Source organism: Mya arenaria, chromosome 1 (assembly GCF_026914265.1).
Source record: "Mya arenaria isolate MELC-2E11 chromosome 1, ASM2691426v1".
NCBI lineage: Eukaryota > Metazoa > Mollusca > Bivalvia > Myida > Myidae > Mya > Mya arenaria.
The window spans coordinates 14,642,240-14,664,549 of NC_069122.1; the positions used below are offsets into that span (position 1 = coordinate 14,642,240).

The 22,310-nt window shown below is 35.8% G+C and overlaps 2 protein-coding genes and 1 long non-coding RNA gene across 3 annotated transcripts; all 3 read right to left on the reverse strand.

The window, feature by feature from the left end:
• Positions 1-3,898: 3,898 nt before the first annotated feature.
• Positions 3,899-8,423, reverse strand: LOC128224296 (SCO-spondin-like). Its single transcript, XM_052934137.1, has 5 exons — positions 8,234-8,423; positions 7,396-7,592; positions 6,596-6,694; positions 4,905-5,117; positions 3,899-4,138 (listed from the first exon to the last, which is right to left on the reverse strand). The coding sequence occupies exons 1-5, from the start codon at positions 8,421-8,423 to the stop codon at positions 3,995-3,997; spliced, it is 843 nt and encodes a 280-aa protein (XP_052790097.1). The 3' UTR covers positions 3,899-3,994.
• Positions 8,424-11,896: 3,473 nt separating this feature from the next.
• LOC128224386 (SCO-spondin-like) lies at positions 11,897-16,495 on the reverse strand. Its single transcript, XM_052934246.1, has 5 exons — positions 16,306-16,495; positions 15,469-15,665; positions 14,673-14,771; positions 13,008-13,220; positions 11,897-12,225 (listed from the first exon to the last, which is right to left on the reverse strand). Exons 1-5 carry the CDS (start codon positions 16,493-16,495, stop codon positions 12,082-12,084), a joined length of 843 nt encoding a protein of 280 aa, XP_052790206.1. The 3' UTR covers positions 11,897-12,081.
• Positions 16,496-19,968: 3,473 nt separating this feature from the next.
• On the reverse strand, positions 19,969-21,499 carry LOC128231599 (uncharacterized). Its single transcript, XR_008260390.1, has 2 exons — positions 21,063-21,499; positions 19,969-20,296 (listed from the first exon to the last, which is right to left on the reverse strand). It is a non-coding gene; the product is annotated as an uncharacterized LOC128231599 (long non-coding RNA).
• Positions 21,500-22,310: the final 811 nt, after the last annotated feature.

Consider the following 22,310-nt stretch of genomic DNA (forward strand, 5'->3'; position numbering starts at 1 on the left):
AAATAGATTCGTAAAAAATAGACACAATATCCAGTTACGTCAGGAATACTTTAATGTTAAAAAAACATATAATAGGATTAAACGAAAAGAAACTCTTCCTTAAAAATGAGGGTGTTAGAATTGCTAAGCTGGCAAAAACAAAACCAAAACAGTTTTGGAAAAATATCAAAAACCAGTACAATAAAAATATACCCAGCTCTGAAGGTTTATCTATTGATGATTTGTATGATCATTTTAATAACCTTTTTGGTGCTACAAATAATGAACAAGATTTTAATGTGCCCTTTTTGGCGGATGAATCGCTGGATGGGATTATCTCGGAATCGGAACTCAAGAATGCTATATTTTCTCAAAAAAGCGGGAAAAGTCCCGGCAATGATATGTTAATTGCGGAAATTTTTAAGAATTCATTTGAAATTACTTCCCCATATTTGCTCAAATTGTATAACAGAATGTTTAATAGCGCAGAATACCCGCAATCATGGGGAGAAGGTATAATAACACCAATATTTAAAGGTGGTAACGCTAGTGAATCTAAAAATATAGAGGCATTACGTTAAGCAATATATTAAGTAAGGTGTATTCTCAGATATTATTAAATAGGCTGACTAAATGGGCAATTAACAATGAAAAAATAAGCGATTCACAATTTGGTTTCCAGAAAGGAAAATCGACTATTGATTGTATATTCGTGTTATTCTCTATCATTGCTAAAACCCTTAATGGTGGTAAAAAACTGTATTGCATTTTTGTTGATTATGAAAAGGCATATGACAAAATCGATAGAATTAAGCTTTGGACAAAGCTCATACAAGAAAATGTAAGCTCTAAAATAGTACTTTCGCTTAAGGCGATGTATTCTGCGGTCAAATGTTGTGTTAGATACAAACAGTCAAGATCAGACTGGTTCGAATCTGGGACTGGCCTGAAGCAAGGCTGCCCGAGTTCAAGTTTATTATTTTTATTCTTCGTGAATGACGTCACGTCTTATATTAACAGTAACCAGGAAGGAATATTTACTATAAACGACATAAAGGTATTTCTCCTAATGTTTGCGGATGACGCAGCTTTATTTTCACATAACCCAAACTCTCTACAATGCATGTTAAATGATCTCCAAGATTATTGTAACACCTGGGGGTTAAAAATTAATGCTAAAAAAACGAAAGCTATGATTTTTGAAAAGGGCCGTCACACAGCCTACCAATTTTATCTCTACGACGCCGATATAGAAATGGTTACTTCCTTTAAATATCTTGGGACGCATTTATATAAGAACAATAACTGGAACAGAACACAAAAGCGATTAGCACAGCACGCCTCATATTCTATGCATAATTTGTTTATTGTATTCAGCCAACTGCACCTACCTATAAAAGAAAAAAAAATATTTGATAGTCTAGTGACACCAGTTCTTAACTATTCGGCAGAAGTATGGGGTTTTCACGATGCCAAAGATGTTGAAATTATACCTACTAAATTTTGCTGAAAATTATTATGTGTTAAACGATCAACAAATTTAGAATGTTTGTATGGTGAATTAGGAAGGGTCCCAATGAAAATTAATAGAACGATTATAATGATCAAATACTGGATAAAAATTCTTAACTCCCCGAATAATAGCCTGATCAAAATAGTATATAATATGCTACGTGATGACATTAGCAATGATACTACGTATAACGGTAATAATTGGGCTTATCATATACAAATCTTATTGAATCGCCTTGGGATGACTAACATTTGGCTTAATCAAGATACGTTATCTATTGATATAATACCTATAAGGATAAGAATAATCGACAATTATAAACAGACATGGTATGGACAAATAAACAACCTACCTAAACTTAGCTCATATTCATTAATTAAACACGAGTTTGAGCAGGAAACGTACCTTAGTGATATCACTGACAATAAATTTAGAATTGCTTTAACCAAACTAAGAACTTCATCTCACGATCTACAAATAGAAATAGGCAGATATACTAATACTCGTCGGCACGAAAGATTATGTAATAATTGTAACATGAGAACTATTGAGGATGAATACCATTTCCTTCTGGTTTGACCTAAACACAGAGAACTGCGAAAAAAGTATTTAAGCAATTTTTACTGCAGATGGCCAACATTAACAAAATTCGAAAACCTTATGACAACTAAATCGCCAAAATTACTCCTAAAGTTATCAAAGTTTGTTTATTTTTCATTTTGCAATAGAGGTGGAAATTAAATGTTCACTCTTCTTCTGTGTAAAAGTTTGTGTTCTTGTGTACTTGTACCACTGTATTTCATTGTACGTTATCTTTTGTATGGCTATGATGTTGCCACAACATTAATGCTAATAAAACTTATGTTATGTTATGTTATGTTAACACTTTGTCACGGTTAGTGATGTTGGTGTAAACGCCTTGGCACGGTCATTGATGTTGGTGAAAACGCATTGGAACGATTTGTGATGTTGGTCAAACCGTTGTCTTCTTGTTTGCAATTGACGCTTGAACCTTTGAGTAGGACCTTGGTTAAATACTAGGCTACTGGGCTTGTCAAAGTAGTTTCCATTATTGTATTTTGATTTGCGTTCCAATTGTGTATATAAATTGATCAATGATGATATGTCACTGTTTCCATCACTGAAACAATCTATATTCACGTTTGAATGAAAAATATAGCATTTATTTTGGTTCTTTTTGCGTATAGGAAGCCTATATAATCAGTAGGTACCGCATTGTTGTGTTTTATATTTTGTTTGTGTTTGCAATGTGTCAATATGTATTATTGCATTTGGTTGATTTAAAAGACTGATTTTTTTATATGTGCTTTGTTGGAGACGTTTTAGAACGTTTTTAAAATAATCGGCTATGTTTTCTTAATATTGATTTTGTGGGTTTGCAGACATTACTAGCATAAACTTACAGTATTTATTGACTTTTAGCCGAGTTAAGAGACTAGACACCAGATGGTCCCCAAAATCGGCAAATACAGTATTCTCAAAACAAGCATTTAAATGTCAATATGAGCTAGAATGATGGCGATTATATATCATTTCACATAATCAAGTTGTATTTTGTCTTAGCAGAGTTTACCCATAATTGTGCATAAGATTAACAAAACTATTGTTTGTATATTTAGCATGTGAAAGTCACGTGATTAGTAAAGATAAATATACCGAGGCTATTTTTTTTTTAAATTTACTTGGATTTACGTGGAAGACAGACCCAGTATATTTCGAATGGGAACAAACGCAAATATTGCGAAAGATACATGTGTCGTTAGCGATGTGATACATCGGGAGGCGTGATTCAATGCGTTGCACACAATGGTTACAACTTTATGTATGTTTTGGACTAGTTTATTTTATTTTTTGCAGTGGTATCATTTGGTGTCTGGTCCCTTTAAGAGCCTCTTTTCATGGCGGGTGACTTATTTTAGGTGTTTTGTAATGTCCTTGCTAATCGTATATGTGTATTGCTGAATCGGTGATCAGTCGAAACTCGTTATGTCGAACTCTGTTATCTCGATGTCCTGGTTACGTTGATTTTTTTTCTCTCGAATATTTAGGTTTAATAGTCATGTTTTGTATTTCGGTTATATCGGATGTTCGTTATCTTGAAGTATTTCCCGGGGCCACATCTACTTCGACATAACGAGTGTTTACTGTATACGTTTTATCAATTCAACGCTACTAGTCAATTCTTGTCGTGTGTGTTTCACATCATGTGTAACGGACATATAACATGAGGAATGCAACCTTCCATTTCATAAAGTAATGTGCGTTAAACACCCATAGAGAAATTAAACAAACGAAACGATCAGTGCGTAAAATTTATGTGCATAACTATCCATAAAATTAATAAACAAAAACTTAACGAAAGGGTAATCTTCATTCACAAGTAACAACAGTTAACAGTTTAACACATATATTGTTCCTTTTGTGTTCATTTTCTTTTCACTACGAGCTGTTCATGTCACTTCCGGAAACGTAGAACGAGCTCTACCCGCACATGTCACATAGACATGCTGTTAGCGTCGGCATGAAGGCGACCACGGTTTCCACAGTTCCGTCGGCGTTCTCGCAACGCATTTCGACCTCCTGGTTTCCTCCGGGAATACCCTGGCAACAACTACATTCGTTGTCCTGATGAAAGATAAGCAATGTGCCAATGATTAAATGATATAATAATGACACTCTTATTCAAAATCAATACGTATAACAAACATAAATTTGGAGTGATAAACCTTTAACTACTAACTAAATAATGCATTAATGGAAAATATTAATTACTGATAACCGTGTGTTTAATAGCAGAAAGGGCAAAAAGATTAAATGATTGGTGAGTGCTTAAAGCTTTACTGTGATCTACTATTGTCTCATAAGGTAGAAATACCATGTTTTCTGCACATTTCTTTCAAATTAAACTCGGTATCCTTTATAAGAACCATTGTTTTCGACATTTATTTATCAGTTTGGTCCATTAAAACAATTGTATTAACTGTGGTAAATCATATTTTTGAGTAAGAGTGCATCTTTTGGCTTACAGCTGCATTTTCACAGACTGACCGATTAGACAACTTTTTCAAAAAGAAATGTCTCAGAATCAGCTTTTTGGCATCATTGTTTTCAAACCAGTCGAAAAGGATAATACACAAAAGAAAAAATCGCAATTGTTTGGAAATTTGTCGAAGTTTTCATTTGATGATTATCATAATTAAAAATTCCACTTTGATAATACTAAGTTATGTATATGAATGTTTTTCCAAAGAATATTATGAACGTAATGGGCCGAATCGATTCGATTATCGATAACAAATGGGGTCCGATTCTCAAACACTGCTTAGAGTGTTTGCCCTTATATCCATTGACTTGCTCATGTTTTTCCTACATATGAAAACATAAATCTCACCGTTGAAGGCGGATCCCCGTTCGACAGAGTCAGATGTGGCTTAGACTTGCTCTCGCCGCACGAGCCGGCGCAGTAGCTGTATGTGAGCTCGGAGGTGGAGCGGCAGTTCTCGTAGTTAATGGTCTCCGTTTTGTTTCGAAGTTGGCAGGTGGGAGGAATTGGCTGGCACCTCGGACAGCAGGGGCCGTCGTCATAAGTGATCTCCTCTCCTTCCTGTTGAAGTAAAGGTTACACTATACTAGTTCATGATTTTTTTATAAAAAAAACATTGTAGCCATACGGTGTACAATTAGGGACATACGACTGAACGTATATCAAATTTATTCGCTGGGAGAACGTACCGATAATAGAAAAACATATGCTACCTCACAAAGACAAGTCATTGTAACATTAGCCCTTGAGCGCCGGACATATATACCTTTTTTTAAATCTGCTATAAACATATGTTACATATGAGTTGACCATACTTGAGGTACAAAAAAGAAGCAAGTCCGTATGGAGAAAGGTTTTGTAAATACAGTCGAAACTCGTTATATCGAACTCTGTTATGTCGATGTTCCGGTTTAGTCGATTTTTCTTTCAAATATTTTTGGTTTAATTAAACATGTCATTATTTCGGTTATATCGAATGTTCGTTATCTCGAAGTATCTCCCGAGGTCCCAACGACTTCGACATAGCGAGAGTTCACTGTAACAGTAGTACAATTATTACGTGGTTAAAGATAAAAAATAATAGTACCCCAAAAAGTCCATTGATTCTCGTCATAATTCGAATTGGCACATACAAAATGCAACAGTGCACTGGGCCAAGTTTAGTTAAATTTAACAAGGTTTAGTCTTACACCCTGCACAGCCCTATACCCAAAGATACAAAGAGAGTCAAAAACACGGAGTCGAGAGTGATAACAATATCTGTCTTGATGCTGGCTCTAATGAGGCTTGTATATTTAAATTGTGATAGTACATGTATTTATAAATGCTGGGACATGTGGGAGGTTATGATCATGCACCTAGTAGACTCGTGTAAGAGTAAACGCCTGGTTGACCGTTCCGAGATGGTACTCCCATTGTTTAATTATTGAAAAGCTATTATGATGTATATGTAGTATAAAAATAGTTGTGTTTGTATTTGTGTCTCTACTTAATTGTCGTTTTTGCCAAATAGGGCGAATGCCTCTTTGCAGGGTTAATTTTTGGTTTTTTGACTACTGGGCTTGTCCACGATGTTTACATTGTATCTACAATTAATACTAGTGAATTTGTTGTTTCAACTGCAATGTATAACTTCGATGTGAACAACTTTAAATATCATAATTTCTATAATCTTCTAGAGTTAAACAAATTTACAATGTGCCTTATTTAAAGAAGAAGACTTTATTTTAGATTTGCTTCTTATCATTAAAATCTAAATTCAATGTCATATATTTTTCAGGGAAAACAGAATTGAAATAGAGGAAGACAACTGCCATTTGAGAAATAAAAGGAGTACATGGGTGATATATATTACTGCACTGTGCACAGAATTGAATCAAATCATCTACCAACTCCATGTTAGTTGCTGTGGGCATCAACATTGAAAAAGATGCAATTTTGGAAACTGTTTAAAAATAAACGCTATATAAACAATTTGGCAAAACTTAGGTTTCATAATTTTTACAATAAAGGCAAATGTATGAACGTCAATCACGTACTTCACACACGGGTTCCTCCATGACTCGTTCGCACTGAACTTCTCCCATTACACACTGGCAGACGTCACATGTTCCGGTCGGCGACCAGATTTCTCCGCTCTATATTGAAAATGAAATTCAATATAATTATACGAATGAAGAAAGTCTAAGTAAAATGGCACCACTAATACTAAAGAGACGGCGATACACTACTTATAAGGTGACGTACTTCTTGTGCATTACGTCATTAATGTATGTGTACTTCTTGTGCATTAGTCACTAATGTATGTGTACTCCTTGTGCATTACGTCATTAATGTATGTGTACTTCTTGTGCATTACGACATTAATGTATGTGTACTTCTTGTGCATTGCGTCATTAATGTATGTGTACTTCTTGTGCATTACGTCATTAATGTATGTGTACTTCTTGTGCATTACGTCATTAATGTATGCGTACTTCGTACAAGTTTAAAGGCTAACACTATAGGTTGATGCAATAACAATGGATAATTATTTTAATAATTTATAAGTTCTTAACAGCCCACCATGCCCTCCGTAAAAGCGATTTCAAACCATTTTAACAACCCAACCATTCACTTCATAAAAGTGATTATCTTTACAACCCCACCATGACAGCCCTCCGTAAAAGCGATTATCATAACAACCCAACAATGCCCTCCGTAAAAGCGATTATCTTAACAACCCAACCATGCCCTCCGTAAAAGCGATTTCGAACCATTTTAACAACCCAACCATTCACTTCATAAAAGCGATTATCTTTACAACCCCACCATGACAACCATAAAAACGATTTTATACCTTCTTCACATCCCCGTCCACCACACACGTGTAACAGTCCGCTATGACAACACATTCTCCGTCTTTCAGGTACATATCCTCGGGGCACACGCAGGCAGGCAGCAGCTGGTCTGAGCAGGACGCGTCGATCAGCATATCTTCACATGTTTGCGAATGGCACAGCGAGTCGTTCTTCCATACTTGTGGAGGTTCACACGCTTTGAATTCAAAAATACATCATTATATTGACCATATCGAATAAAGATGTTTGGTTCATCAGTTTGTGTACAGTCTTTTTTATTGCGAAAGATTTTGTCTGCGGCGATTCAAATACTGTGAATTGAACGAAAATATCCATCATTATATTGACTTTATAGAATAAAGATGATTAGATTCAGTTTGTGTACAGTCTTCTTTTGCGAAAGATTATGTCCGCGGCGGTTCACTACCTTAGAATTAAACGTAAAAAAAACATTATAATGTTGACAATATAGAATAAAGATGTTTCGATTCAGTTTATGTACAGTCTTTTAATTGCGAAAGATGTTGCCCGCGGCGGTTCAAATACTATGAATTGAACGAAAATATCCATCATTATATTGACTATATAGAATAAAGATGATTCGATTCAGTTTGTGTTAAGTCGTGCGTTGCGAAGTATTTTGTCCGAATATCAAAATAAATACAAAAAATATTATAATTAACAAATAACACTAGAAACTCCGATTCTGAAAGATTTACTTTGGAGACTGCTAAATTTGTTAATCAAGTTTGATACAGTGAATTGTGCATGCTTGATTTTTGAACATTATTCAATAAACGTTACTAAATTCCTGCATATATTTGCTTAATTACTTACTGCAGTCGCTTCTGAAGCAGATCTGTTCTTCGACAAAGTCAAGGTCACCACAGATGCCGGGTTCACCAGCGGTGATCACACGTTCCCGTATCTGTGTTCCGATACCGCAGAGCACGTTACACGGCGTCCAGTTAGTCCACTCGCTAACCTTACAATCTGAAAGAAGTGGATGGTTTGTGAGAAACGACATATGTATGGTAAGCTGCGTAATGATGAATTCTCTAGACAATGAAATAATGCAAAATCGTAAAATATCATCATTCTTAAAATTATAGGGATACTATTTACCTTTGTTATAGTACTTCAATACTAATGGTTGGATGGTAAATGCAGCTCATAAAGACACTTAGGATTTACTTTCAGAAATAAGTATTAAGCCTACTTTTGTTATAAAGCTTCATTTATGATATTATAGTTTGACGTTAAATGCAGCCCATTATGTAAAGAACTCTAATAATAATATTTCAAAAATGGGTAAGTCTACTCGTGGCATAATAATACACTGATGATAGTTTGACAGTAAAAGTGTCCGTAAAGTACATAACTCAAATTATTTATGTAAAAGTTAGATGACATGAAGTAAATTCTTAATGAATAAGAATGGGCGGACTGAGCGCAGCGAATGAGCACTTCATAATCATTAAAAAATAACTGAGGTCATCTAACTGACACAAGGAATGATTGAACTATGGGCGAAAAACAGGTTCAAACAATGTGATTTGCAATGCACGTAATTTGCATGTGGTTAACGTTCACGGATAAGAGCTTGAAGTCCCCGAAATTGCCCAGACATGTTTGACGCACCGTCATAGCACTGAGTATCTTAAGTAGATCGAGATTTGCTTCTTGCAAGAACTCCACAATGTTTGCGCAAAGTGCGACTCCCTTGATCGATTCACACTCGATGAATCCAAGAAATTCTTCTCGGATTACGCAACTCCCATCGACGAAACGCACGCAAAAAGACCATTGTTCTTTTGTCGATTTGTCTGTTGCTTTATCAACCATGATGGCATAATAGGGGCACGACCGACAGTCTTCCAAAAGTTGTTTCTTCACCTGACTTGCGCAAATGCCAATTAATTCATTTTGGATTTCTGTTGAAGTGTATTTACTGTTAAAGTGTGCGTTGTCTAGATGATTTGCTAGGATTTGATCATTTTGTGCAAAGGTCCTCAGTTTGACCATGAAATTGCCGTTATTTTTGGTGTGTCCGCGTAATGGTATATTTTTGCACAAAGCACAATTACTTCAATAATTCTGGACAATATGTCGATTTTTGTTTACCGATTATTTTGATACGGTTTTGTTTATCGATTCACATTTTCCGGACAAGATATGCATATAGCTTTCGCCACGAACAGACGCATCAAGATGGGATTTTTCAACTGCATGACGTTTAATTAGCATGGAAATATTCTTCCAATCCCATGTGACGGCCGTAAAAGCTTTCTCTCATCCGTCTATGCCTCCGAACAAACAGCAGTTCACACAAAAGACAGCATCCTTTGTCATGGAGTACCTCAACCATGGTGTTTCCATTAACCATTTTCCGCTGAGTTTTCGCAGCTTACTACTTGTTTCAAATGCCCTGGAAAAGAAAACTGCAATAATAAATAATTGTATTTAAAATTAAAATTGTTACAAGACAAAGAATAAGTTTAAATAAAATCAGCCGGACGGGGAATCTAACCCGATATGTTCGGATGCAAGCACTGATTCCCAGCGCTTTTGTCTCAGTACAGCATTAAATTTAAGTGTATTATATAATTTAAACCAATCAATTAAACTCTACTATTTGGAAACAATACGTGTACAAAAATAACTGATTTACATAGTAAATCTATCTTAATTGGTTTACATTTTAGTTTCTTACTGACAGGACAAATCCACTTTAACAATATACTGGTCTGTGAGTTATTGTACTAAGCACACAATTAATACAATTTATTAAGACTAAAGAAAAAGACTGACCGTGTTTGAAATGGAAACTGAAGACACGATAGCCAGGTTCCATTTAATAATTTTTGTTTGGTGTTTTCGTCTACATGAGATAAGGTACGACATCCGATATCCGGATACTTTGGAACATTTTGGGTCCTTAATGGACGGCAGTTAGGATGCGGGATTACCATAAATGTCATGCTGTACTTAGACTGGATTATTATACTTAGAAAGAACTGGAACAATAAAGAACTAACATTCGAACGGTTGTTGTTTAATAGCTTAAAGACTTCCAACAGTAGCATTACGTGACATAATGATGAAAACGCCCTGGCACGGTTAGTGGTGTTGGTGTTAACGCCTTGACACGGTTAGTGATGTTGGTGAAAACGCCTTGGCACGGTTAGTGGTGTTGATGTTAACACTTTGTCACGGTTAGTGATGTTGGTGTAAAAGTAGGCTACTGGGCTTGTCAAAGTAGTTTCCATTATTGTATTTTGATTTGCGTTCCAATTGTGTATAGAAATTGATCAATGATGATATGTCACTGTTTCCAACACTGAAACAATCTATATTCACGTTCGAATGAAAAATATAGCATTTATTTTGGTTCTTTTTGCGTATAGGAAGCCTATATAATCAGTAGGTACCGCATTGTTGTGTTTTATATTCTGTTTGTGTTTGGAATGTGTCAATATGTATAATTGCATTTGATTGATTTATATTTTTATATGTGCTTTGTTGGAGACGTTTTAGAACGTTTTTAAAATAACCGGCTATGTTTTCTTAATATTGATTTTGTGGGTTTGCAGACATTACCAGCATAAACAGTATTTATTGACTATTAGCCGAGTTAAGAGACTAGACACCAGATGGTCCCCAAATCGGCAAATACAGTATTCTCAAAACAAGCATTTAAATGTCAATATGAGCTAGAATGATGGCGATTATATATCATTTCACATAATTAAGTTGTATTTTGTCTTAGCAGAGTTTACCCGTTTAAAAATTGTGCTTAAGGTTAACAAAACTATTGTTTGTATATTAAGCATGTGAAAGTCACGTGATTAGTAAAGATAAATATACCGAGGCTATTTTTTTTTTAAATTTACTTGGATTTACGTGGAAGACAGACCCATTATTTTTCGAATGGGAAAAATACGCAAATATTGAGAAAGATACATGTGTCGTAAGCGATGTGAAACATCAGTAGGCGTGATTCAATGCGTTGCACACAATGGTTACAACTTTATGTATGTTTTGGACTAGTTTAATTTTTTCTTGCAATGGTATCATTTGGTGTCTGGTCCCTTTAAGAGCCTCTTTTTATGGCGGGTGACTTATTTTAGGTGTTTTGTAATGTCCTTGCTAATCGTATATGTGTATTGCTGAATCGGTGATCAGTCGAAACTCGTTATGTCGAACCCTGTTATCTCGATGTTCTGGTTATGTCGATTTTTTCTCTCGAATAGTAAGGTTTGATAGTCATGTTTTGTATTTCGGTTATATCGGATGTTCGTTATCTCGAAGTATTTCCCGGGGCCACATCTACTTCGACATAACGAGTGTTTACTGTATACGTTTAATCAATTCAACGCTACTAGTCAATTATTGTCGTGTGTGTTTCACATCATGTGTAACGGACATATAACATGAGGAATGCAACCTTCCATTTCATAATGCGTTAAACACCCATACAGAAATTAAACAAACGAAACGATCAGTGCGTAAAATTTATGTGCATAACTATCCATAGAATTAATAAACAAAAACTTAACGAAAGGGTAATCTTCATTCACAAGTAACAACAGTTAACAAAGTTTAACACATATATTGTTCCTTTTGCGTTCATTTTCTTTTCACTACGAGCTGTTCATGTCACTTCCGGAAACGTAGAACGAGCTTTACCCGCACATGTCACATAGACATGCTGTTAGCGTCGGCATGAAGGCGACCACTGTTTCCACAGTTCCGTCGGCGTTCTCGCAACGCATTTCGACCTCCTGGTTTCCTCCGGGAATACCCTGGCAACAACTACATTCGTTGTCCTGATGAAAGATAAGCAATGTGCCAATGATTAAATGATATAATAATGACACTCTTATTCAAGATCAGTACGTATAACAAACATAAATTTTGAGTGATAAACCTTTAACTACTAACTAAATAATGCATTAATGGAAAATATTAATTACTGATAACCGTGTGTTTAATAGCAGAAAGGGCAAAAATATTAAATGATTGGTGAGTGCTTAAAGATTTACTGTGATCTACTATTGTCTCATAAGGTAGAAATACCATGTTTTCTGCACATTTCTTTCAAATTAAACTCGGTATCCTTTATAAGAACCATTGTTTTCGACATGTATTTATCAGTTTGGTCCATTCAAACAATTGTATTAACTGTGGTAAATCATATTTTGGAGTAAGAGTGCATCTTTTAGCTTACAGCTGCATTTTCACAGACTGACCGATTAGACAACTTTTTCAGAATCAGCTTTTTGGCATCATTGTTTTCAAACCAGTCGAAAAGGATAATACACAAAAGAAAAAAATCGCAATTGTTTGAAAATTTGTCGAAGTTTTCATTTGATGATTATCATAATTAATAATTCCACTTTGATAATACTAAGTTATGTATATGAATGTATTTCCAAAGAATATTATGAACGTTCGATTTTTGTCCGATAGTAAATCGAAATGCTTGGGCCGAATCGATTCGATTATCGATAACAAATGGGGTCCGATTCTCAAACACTGCTTAGAGTGTTTGCCCTTATATTCATTGACTTGCTCATTTTTTTCCCACATATGAAAACATAAATCTCACCGTTGAAGGCGGATCCCCGTTCGACAGAGTCAGGTGTGGCTTAGACTTGCTCTCGCCGCACGAGCCGGCGCAGTAGCTGTATGTGAGCTCGGAGGTGGATCGGCAGTTCTCGTAGTTAATGGTCTCCGTTTTGTTTCGAAGCTGGCAGGTGGGAGGAATTGGCTGGCACCTCGGACAGCAGGGGCCGTCGTCATAAGTGATCTCCTCTCCTTCCTGTTGGAGTAAAGGTTACACTATACTAATTCATGATTTTTTTTATAAAAAAATTGTAGCCATACGGTGTACAGTTAGGGACATACGACTGAACGTATATCAAATTTATTCGCTGGGAGAACGTACCGATAATAAAAAAAATATGTTACCTCACAAAGACAAGTCATTGTAACATTATATACCTTTTTTAAATCTGCTATAAACATATGTTACATATGAGTTGACCATACTTGAGGGACAAAAAAGGAGCAAGTCCGTATGGAGAAAGGCTTTGTAAATACAGTCGAAACTCGTTATGTCGAACTCTGTTATGTCGATGTTCCAATTTAGTCGATTTTTCTTTCAAATATTTTTGGTTTAATTAGACATGTCATTATTTCGGTTATATCGAATGTTCGTTAACTCGAAGTATCTCCCGAGGTCCCAACGACTTCGACATAGCGAGTGTTCACTGTAACAGTAGTACAATTATTACGTGGTTAAAGATAAAAATAATAGTACCCCAAAGAGTCCATTGATTCTCGCCATAATTCGAACTGGCATATACAAAATGCAACAGCGCACTGGGTCAAGTTTAGTTAATTTTAACAAGGTTTACTCTTACACCCTGCACAGCCCTATACCCAAAGATACAAAGAGAGTAAAAAACACGGAGTCGAGAGTGATAACAATATCTGTCTTGATGCTGGCTCTAATGAGGCTTGTATAATTAAATTGTGATAGTACATGTATTTATAAATGCTGGGACATGTGGGAGGTTATGATCATGCACCTAGTAGACTCGTGTAAGAGTAAACGCCTGGTTGACCGTTCCGAGATGGTACTCCCATTGTTTAATTATTGAAAAGCTATTATGATGTATATGTAGTATAAAAATAGTTGTGTTTGTATTTGTGTCTCTACTTAATTGTCGTTTTTGCCAAATAGGGCGAATGCCTCTTTGCAGGGTTAATTTTTGGTTTTTCGACTACTGGCTTGTCCACGATGTTTACATTGTATCTACAATTAATACTAGTGAATTTGTTGTTTCAACTGCAATGTATAACTTCGATGTGAACAACTTTAAATATCATAATTTCTATAATCTTCTAGAGTTAAACAAATTTACAATGTGCCTTATTTAAAGAAGAAGACTTTATTTTAGATTTGCTTCTTATCATTAAAATCTAAATTCAATGTCATATATTTTTCAGGGAAAACAGAATTGAAATAGAGGAAGACAACTGCCATTTGAGAAATAAAAGGAGTACATGGGTGATATATATTACTGCACTGTGCACAGAATTGAATCAAATCATCTACCAACTCCATGTTAGTTGCTGTGGGCATCAACATTGAAAAAGATGCAATTTTGGAAACTGTTTAAAAATAAACGCTATATAAACAATTTGGCAAAACTTAGGTTTCATAATTTTTACAATAAAGGCAAATGTATGAACGTCAACCACGTACTTCACACACGGGTTCCTCCATGACTCGTTCGCACTGAACTTCTCCCATTACACACTGGCAGACGTCACATGTTCCGGTCGGCGACCAGATTTCTCCGATCTATATTAAAAATGAAATTCAATATAATTATACGAATGAAGAAAGTCTAAGTAAAATGGCACCACTAATACTAAAGAGACGGCGATACACTACTTATAAGGTGACGTACTTCTTGTGCATTACGTCATTAATGTATGTGTACTTCTTGTGCATTAGTCACTAATGTATGTGTACTCCTTGTGCATTACGTCATTAATGTATGTGTACTTCTTGTGCATTACGACATTAATGTATGTGTACTTCTTGTGCATTGCGTCATTAATGTATGTGTACTTCTTGTGCATTACGTCATTAATGTATGTGTACTTCTTGTGCATTACGTCATTAATGTATGCGTACTTCGTACAAGTTTAAAGGCTAACACTATAGGTTGATGCAATAACAATGGATAATTATTTTAATAATTTATAAGTTCTTAACAGCCCACCATGCCCTCCGTAAAAGCGGTTTCAAACCATTTTAACAACCCAACCATGCCCTCCGTAAAAGCGATTATCATAACAACCAAACCATGCCCTCCGTAAAAGCGATTATCATAACAACCCAACCATGCCCTCCGTAAAAGCGATTATCATAAAAACCCAACCATGCCCTCCGTAAAAGCGATTTCGAACCATTTTAACAACCCAACCATTCACTTCATAAAAGCGATTATCTTTACAACCCCACCATGACAACCATAAAAACGATTTTATACCTTCTTCACATCCCCGTCCACCACACACGTGTAACAGTCCGCTATGACAACACATTCTCCGTCTTTCAGGTACATATCCTCGGGGCACACGCAGGCAGGCAGCAGCTGGTCTGAGCAGGACGCGTCGATCAGCATATCTTCACATGTTTGCGAATGGCACAGCGAGTCGTTCTTCCATACTTGTGGAGGTTCACACGCTTTGAATTCAAAAATACATCATTATATTGACCATATCGAATAAAGATGTTTGGTTCATCAGTTTGTGTACAGTCTTTTTTATTGCGAAAGATTTTGTCTGCGGCGATTCAAATACTGTGAATTGAACGAAAATATCCATCATTATATTGACTTTATAGAATAAAGATGATTCGATTCAGTTTGTGTACAGTCTTCTTTTGCGAAAGATTATGTCCGCGGCGGTTCACTACCTTAGAATTAAACGTAAAAAAACATTATAATGTTGACAATATAGAATAAAGATGTTTCGATTCAGTTTATGTACAGTCTTTTAATTGCGAAAGATGTTGCCCGCGGCGGTTCAAATACTATGAATTGAACGAAAATATCCATCATTATATTGACTATATAGAATAAAGATGATTCGATTCAGTTTGTGTTAAGTCGTGCGTTGCGAAGTATTTTGTCCGAATATCAAAATAAATACAAAAAATATTATAATTAACAAATAACACTAGAAACTCCGATTCTGAAAGATTTACTTTGGAGACTACTAAATTTGTTAATCAAGTTTGATACAGTGAATTGTGCATGCTTGATTTTTGAACATTATTCAATAAACGTTACTAAATTCCTGCATATATTTGCTTAATTACTTACTGCAGTCGCTTCTGAAGCAGATCTGTTCTTCGACAAAGTCAAGGTCACCACAGATGCCGGGTTCACCAGCGGTGATCACACGTTCCCGTATCTGTGTTCCGATACCGCAGAGCACGTTACACGGCGTCCAGTTAGTCCACTCGCTAACCTTACAATCTGAAAGAAGTGGATGGTTTGTGAGAAACGACATATGTATGGTAAGCTGCGCAATGATGAATTCTCTAGACAATGAAATAATGCAAAATCGTAAAATATCATCATTCTTAAAATTATAGGGATACTATTTACCTTTGTTATAGTACTTCAATACTAATGGTTGGATGGTAAATGCAGCTCATAAAGACACTTAGGATTTACTTTCAGAAATAAGTATTAAGCCTACTTTTGTTATAAAGCTTCATTTATGATATTATAGTTTGACGTTAAATGCAGCCCATTATGTAAAGAACTCTAATAATAATATTTCAAAAATGGGTAAGTCTACTCGTGGCATAATAATACACTGATGATAGTTTGACAGTAAAAGTGTCCGTAAAGTACATAACTCAAATTATTTATGTAAAAGTTAGATGACATGAAGTAAATTCTTAATGAATAAGAATGGGCGGACTGAGCGCAGCGAATGAGCACTTCATAATCATTAAAAAATAACTGAGGTCATCTAACTGACACAAGGAATGTTTGAACTATGGGCGAAAAACAGGTTCAAACAATGTGATTTGCAATGCACGTAATTTGCATGTGGTTAACGTTCACGGATAAGAGCTTGAAGTCCCCGAAATTGCCCAGACATGTTTGACGCACCGTCATAGCACTGAGTATCTTAAGTAGATCGAGATTTGCTTCTTGCAAGAACTCCACAATGTTTGCGCAAAGTGCGACTCCCTTGATCGATTCACACTCGATGAATCCAAGAAATTCTTCTCGGATTACGCAACTCCCATCGACGAAACGCACGCAAAAAGACCATTGTTCTTTTGTCGATTTGTCTGTTGCTTTATCAACCATGATGGCATAATAGGGGCACGACCGACAGTCTTCCAAAAGTTGTTTCTTCACCTGACTTGCGCAAATGCCAATTAATTCATTTTGGATTTCTGTTGAAGTGTATTTACTGTTAAAGTGTGCGTTGTCTAGATGATTTGCTAGGATTTGATCATTTTGTGCAAAGGTCCTCAGTTTGACCATGAAATTGCCGTTATTTTTGGTGTGTCCGCGTAATGGTATATTTTTGCACAAAGCACAATTACTTCAATAATTCTGGACAATATGTCGATTTTTGTTTACCGATTATTTTGATACGGTTTTGTTTATCGATTCACATTTTCCGGACAAGATATGCATATAGCTTTCGCCACGAACAGACGCATCAAGATGGGATTTTTCAACTGCATGACGTTTAATTAGCATGGAAATATTCTTCCAATCCCATGTGACGGCCGTAAAAGCTTTCTCTCATCCGTCTATGCCTCCGAACAAACAGCAGTTCACACAAAAGACAGCATCCTTTGTCATGGAGTACCTCAACCATGGTGTTTCCATTAACCATTTTCCGCTGAGTTTTCGCAGCTTACTACTTGTTTCAAATGCCCTGGAAAAGAAAACTGCAATAATAAATAATTGTATTTAAAATTAAAATTGTTACAAGACAAAGAATAAGTTTTAAAAAAATCAGCCGGACGGGGAATCTAACCCGATATGTTCGGATGCAAGCACTGATTCCCAGCGCTTTTGTCTCAGTACAGCATTAAATTTAAGTGTATTATATAATTTAAACCAATCAATTAAACTCTACTATTTGGAAACAATACGTGTACAAAAATAACTGATTTACATAGTAAATCTATCTTAATTGGTTTACATTTTAGTTTCTTACTGACAGGACAAATCCACTTTAACAATATACTGGTCTGTGAGTTATTGTACTAAGCACACAATTAATACAATTTATTAAGACTAAAGAAAAAGACTGACCGTGTTTGAAATGGAAACTGAAGACACGATAGCCAGGTTCCATTTAATAATTTTTGTTTGGTGTTTTCGTCTACATGAGATAAGGTACGACATCCGATATCCGGATACTTTGGAACATTTTGGGTCCTTAATGGACGGCAGTTAGGATGCGGGATTACCATAAATGTCATGCTGTACTTAGACTGGATTATTATACTTAGAAAGAACTGGAACAATAAAGAACTAACATTCGAACGGTTGTTGTTTAATAGCTTAAAGACTTCCAACAGTAGCATTACGTGACATAATGATGAAAACGCCCTGGCACGGTTAGTGGTGTTGGTGTTAACGCCTTGACACGGTTAGTGATGTTGGTGAAAACGCCTTGGCACGGTTAGTGGTGTTGATGTTAACACTTTGTCACGGTTAGTGATGTTGGTGTAAAAGTAGGCTACTGGGCTTGTCAAAGTAGTTTCCATTATTGTATTTTGATTTGCGTTCCAATTGTGTATAGAAATTGATCAATGATGATATGTCACTGTTTCCAACACTGAAACAATCTATATTCACGTTCGAATGAAAAATATAGCATTTATTTTGGTTCTTTTTGCGTATAGGAAGCCTATATAATCAGTAGGTACCGCATTGTTGTGTTTTATATTCTGTTTGTGTTTGCAATGTGTCAATATGTATAATTGCATTTGATTGATTTATATTTTTGTATGTGCTTTGTTGGAGACGTTTTAGAACGTTTTTAAAATAACCGGCTATGTTTTCTTAATATTGATTTTGTGGGTTTGCAGACATTACCAGCATAAACAGTATTTATTGACTATTAGCCGAGTTAAGAGACTAGACACCAGATGGTCCCCAAATCGGCAAATACAGTATTCTCAAAACAAGCATTTAAATGTCAATATGAGCTAGAATGATGGCGATTATATATCATTTCACATAATTAAGTTGTATTTTGTCTTAGCAGAGTTTACCCGTTTAAAAATTGTGCATAAGGTTAACAAAACTATTGTTTGTATATTAAGCATGTGAAAGTCACGTGATTAGTAAAGATAAATATACCGAGGCTATTTTTTTTTTAAATTTACTTGGATTTACGTGGAAGACAGACCCATTATTTTTCGAATGGGAAAAATACGCAAATATTGAGAAAGATACATGTGTCGTAAGCGATGTGAAACATCAGTAGGCGTGATTCAATGCGTTGCACACAATGGTTACAACTTTATGTATGTTTTGGACTAGTTTAATTTTTTCTTGCAATGGTATCATTTGGTGTCTGGTCCCTTAAAGAGCCTCTTTTTATGGCGGGTGACTTATTTTAGGTGTTTTGTAATGTCCTTGCTAATCGTATATGTGTATTGCTGAATCGGTGATCAGTCGAAACTCGTTATGTCGAACCCTGTTATCTCGATGTTCTGGTTATGTCGATTTTTTCTCTCGAATAGTTAGGTTTGATAGTCATGTTTTGTATTTCGGTTATATCGGATGTTCGTTATCTCGAAGTATTTCCCGGGGCCACATCTACTTTGACATAACGAGTGTTTACTGTATACGTTTAATCAATTCAACGCTACTAGTCAATTATTGTCGTGTGTGTTTCACATCATGTGTAACGGACATATAGCATGAGGAATGCAACCTTCCATTTCATAATGCGTTAAACACCCATACAGAAATTAAACAAACGAAACGATCAGTGCGTAAAATTTATGTGCATAACTATCCATAGAATTAATAAACAAAAACTTAACGAAAGGGTAATCTTCATTCACAAGTAACAACAGTTAAAAAGTTTAACACATATATTGTTCCTTTTGCGTTCATTTTCTTTTCACTACGAGCTGTTCATGTCACTTCCGGAAACGTAGAACGAGCTTTACCCGCACATGTCACATAGACATGCTGTTAGCGTCGGCATGAAGGCGACCACTGTTTCCACAGTTCCGTCGGCGTTCTCGCAACGCATTTCGACCTCCTGGTTTCCTCCGGGAATACCCTGGCAACAACTACATTCGTTGTCCTGATGAAAGATAAGCAATGTGCCAATGATTAAATGATATAATAATGACACTCTTATTCAAAATCAATACGTATAACAAACATAAATTTGGAGTGATAAACCTTTAACTACTAACTAAATAATGCATTAATGGAAAATATTAATTACTGATAACCGTGTGTTTAATAGCAGAAAGGGCAAAAAGATTAAATGATTGGTGAGTGCTTAAAGCTTTACTGTGATCTACTATTGTCTCATAAGGTAGAAATACCATGTTTTCTGCACATTTCTTTCAAATTAAACTCGGTATCCTTTATAAGAACCATTGTTTTCGACATTTATTTATCAGTTTGGTCCATTAAAACAATTGTATTAACTGTGGTAAATCATATTTTTGAGTAAGAGTGCATCTTTTGGCTTACAGCTGCATTTTCACAGACTGACCGATTAGACAACTTTTTCAAAAAGAAATGTCTCAGAATCAGCTTTTTGGCATCATTGTTTTCAAACCAGTCGAAAAGGATAATACACAAAAGAAAAAATCGCAATTGTTTGGAAATTTGTCGAAGTTTTCATTTGATGATTATCATAATTAAAAATTCCACTTTGATAATACTAAGTTATGTATATGAATGTTTTTCCAAAGAATATTATGAACGTAATGGGCCGAATCGATTCGATTATCGATAACAAATGGGGTCCGATTCTCAAACACTGCTTAGAGTGTTTGCCCTTATATCCATTGACTTGCTCATGTTTTTCCTACATATGAAAACATAAATCTCACCGTTGAAGGCGGATCCCCGTTCGACAGAGTCAGATGTGGCTTAGACTTGCTCTCGCCGCACGAGCCGGCGCAGTAGCTGTATGTGAGCTCGGAGGTGGAGCGGCAGTTCTCGTAGTTAATGGTCTCCGTTTTGTTTCGAAGTTGGCAGGTGGGAGGAATTGGCTGGCACCTCGGACAGCAGGGGCCGTCGTCATAAGTGATCTCCTCTCCTTCCTGTTGAAGTAAAGGTTACACTATACTAGTTCATGATTTTTTTATAAAAAAAACATTGTAGCCATACGGTGTACAATTAGGGACATACGACTGAACGTATATCAAATTTATTCGCTGGGAGAACGTACCGATAATAGAAAAACATATGCTACCTCACAAAGACAAGTCATTGTAACATTAGCCCTTGAGCGCCGGACATATATACCTTTTTTTTAAATCTGCTATAAACATATGTAACATATGAGTTGACCATACTTGAGGTACAAAAAAGAAGCAAGTCCGTATGGAGAAAGGTTTTGTAAATTCAGTAGAAACTCGTTATATCGAACTCTGTTATGTCGATGTTCCGGTTTAGTCGATTTTTCTTTCAAATATTTTTGGTTTAATTAAACATGTCATTATTTCGGTTATATCGAATGTTCGTTATCTCGAAGTATCTCCCGAGGTTCCAACGACTTCGACATAGCGAGAGTCCACTGTAACAGTAGTACAATTATTACGTGGTTAAAGATAAAAAATAATAATACTGACAGGACAAATCCACTTTAACAATATACTGGTCTGTGAGTTATTGTACTAAGCACACAATTAATACAATTTATTAAGACTAAAGAAAAAGACTGACCGTGTTTGAAATGGAAACTGAAGACACGATAGCCAGGTTCCATTTAATAATTTTTGTTTGGTGTTTTCGTCTACAGGGGATAAGGTACGACATCCGATATCCGGATACTTTGGAACATTTTGGGTCCTTAATGGACGGCAGTTAGGATGCGGGATTACCATAAATGTCATGCTGTACTTAGACTGGATTATTATACTTAGAAAGAACTGGAACAATAAAGAACTAACATTCGAACGGTTGTTGTTTAATAGCTTAAAGTCTTCCAACAGTAGCATTACGTGACATAATGATGAAAACGCCCTGGCACTGTTAGTGGTGTTGGTGTTAACGCCTTGACACGGTTAGTGATGTTGGTGAAAACGCCTTGGCACGGTTAGTGGTGTTGATGTTAACACTTTGTCACGGTTAGT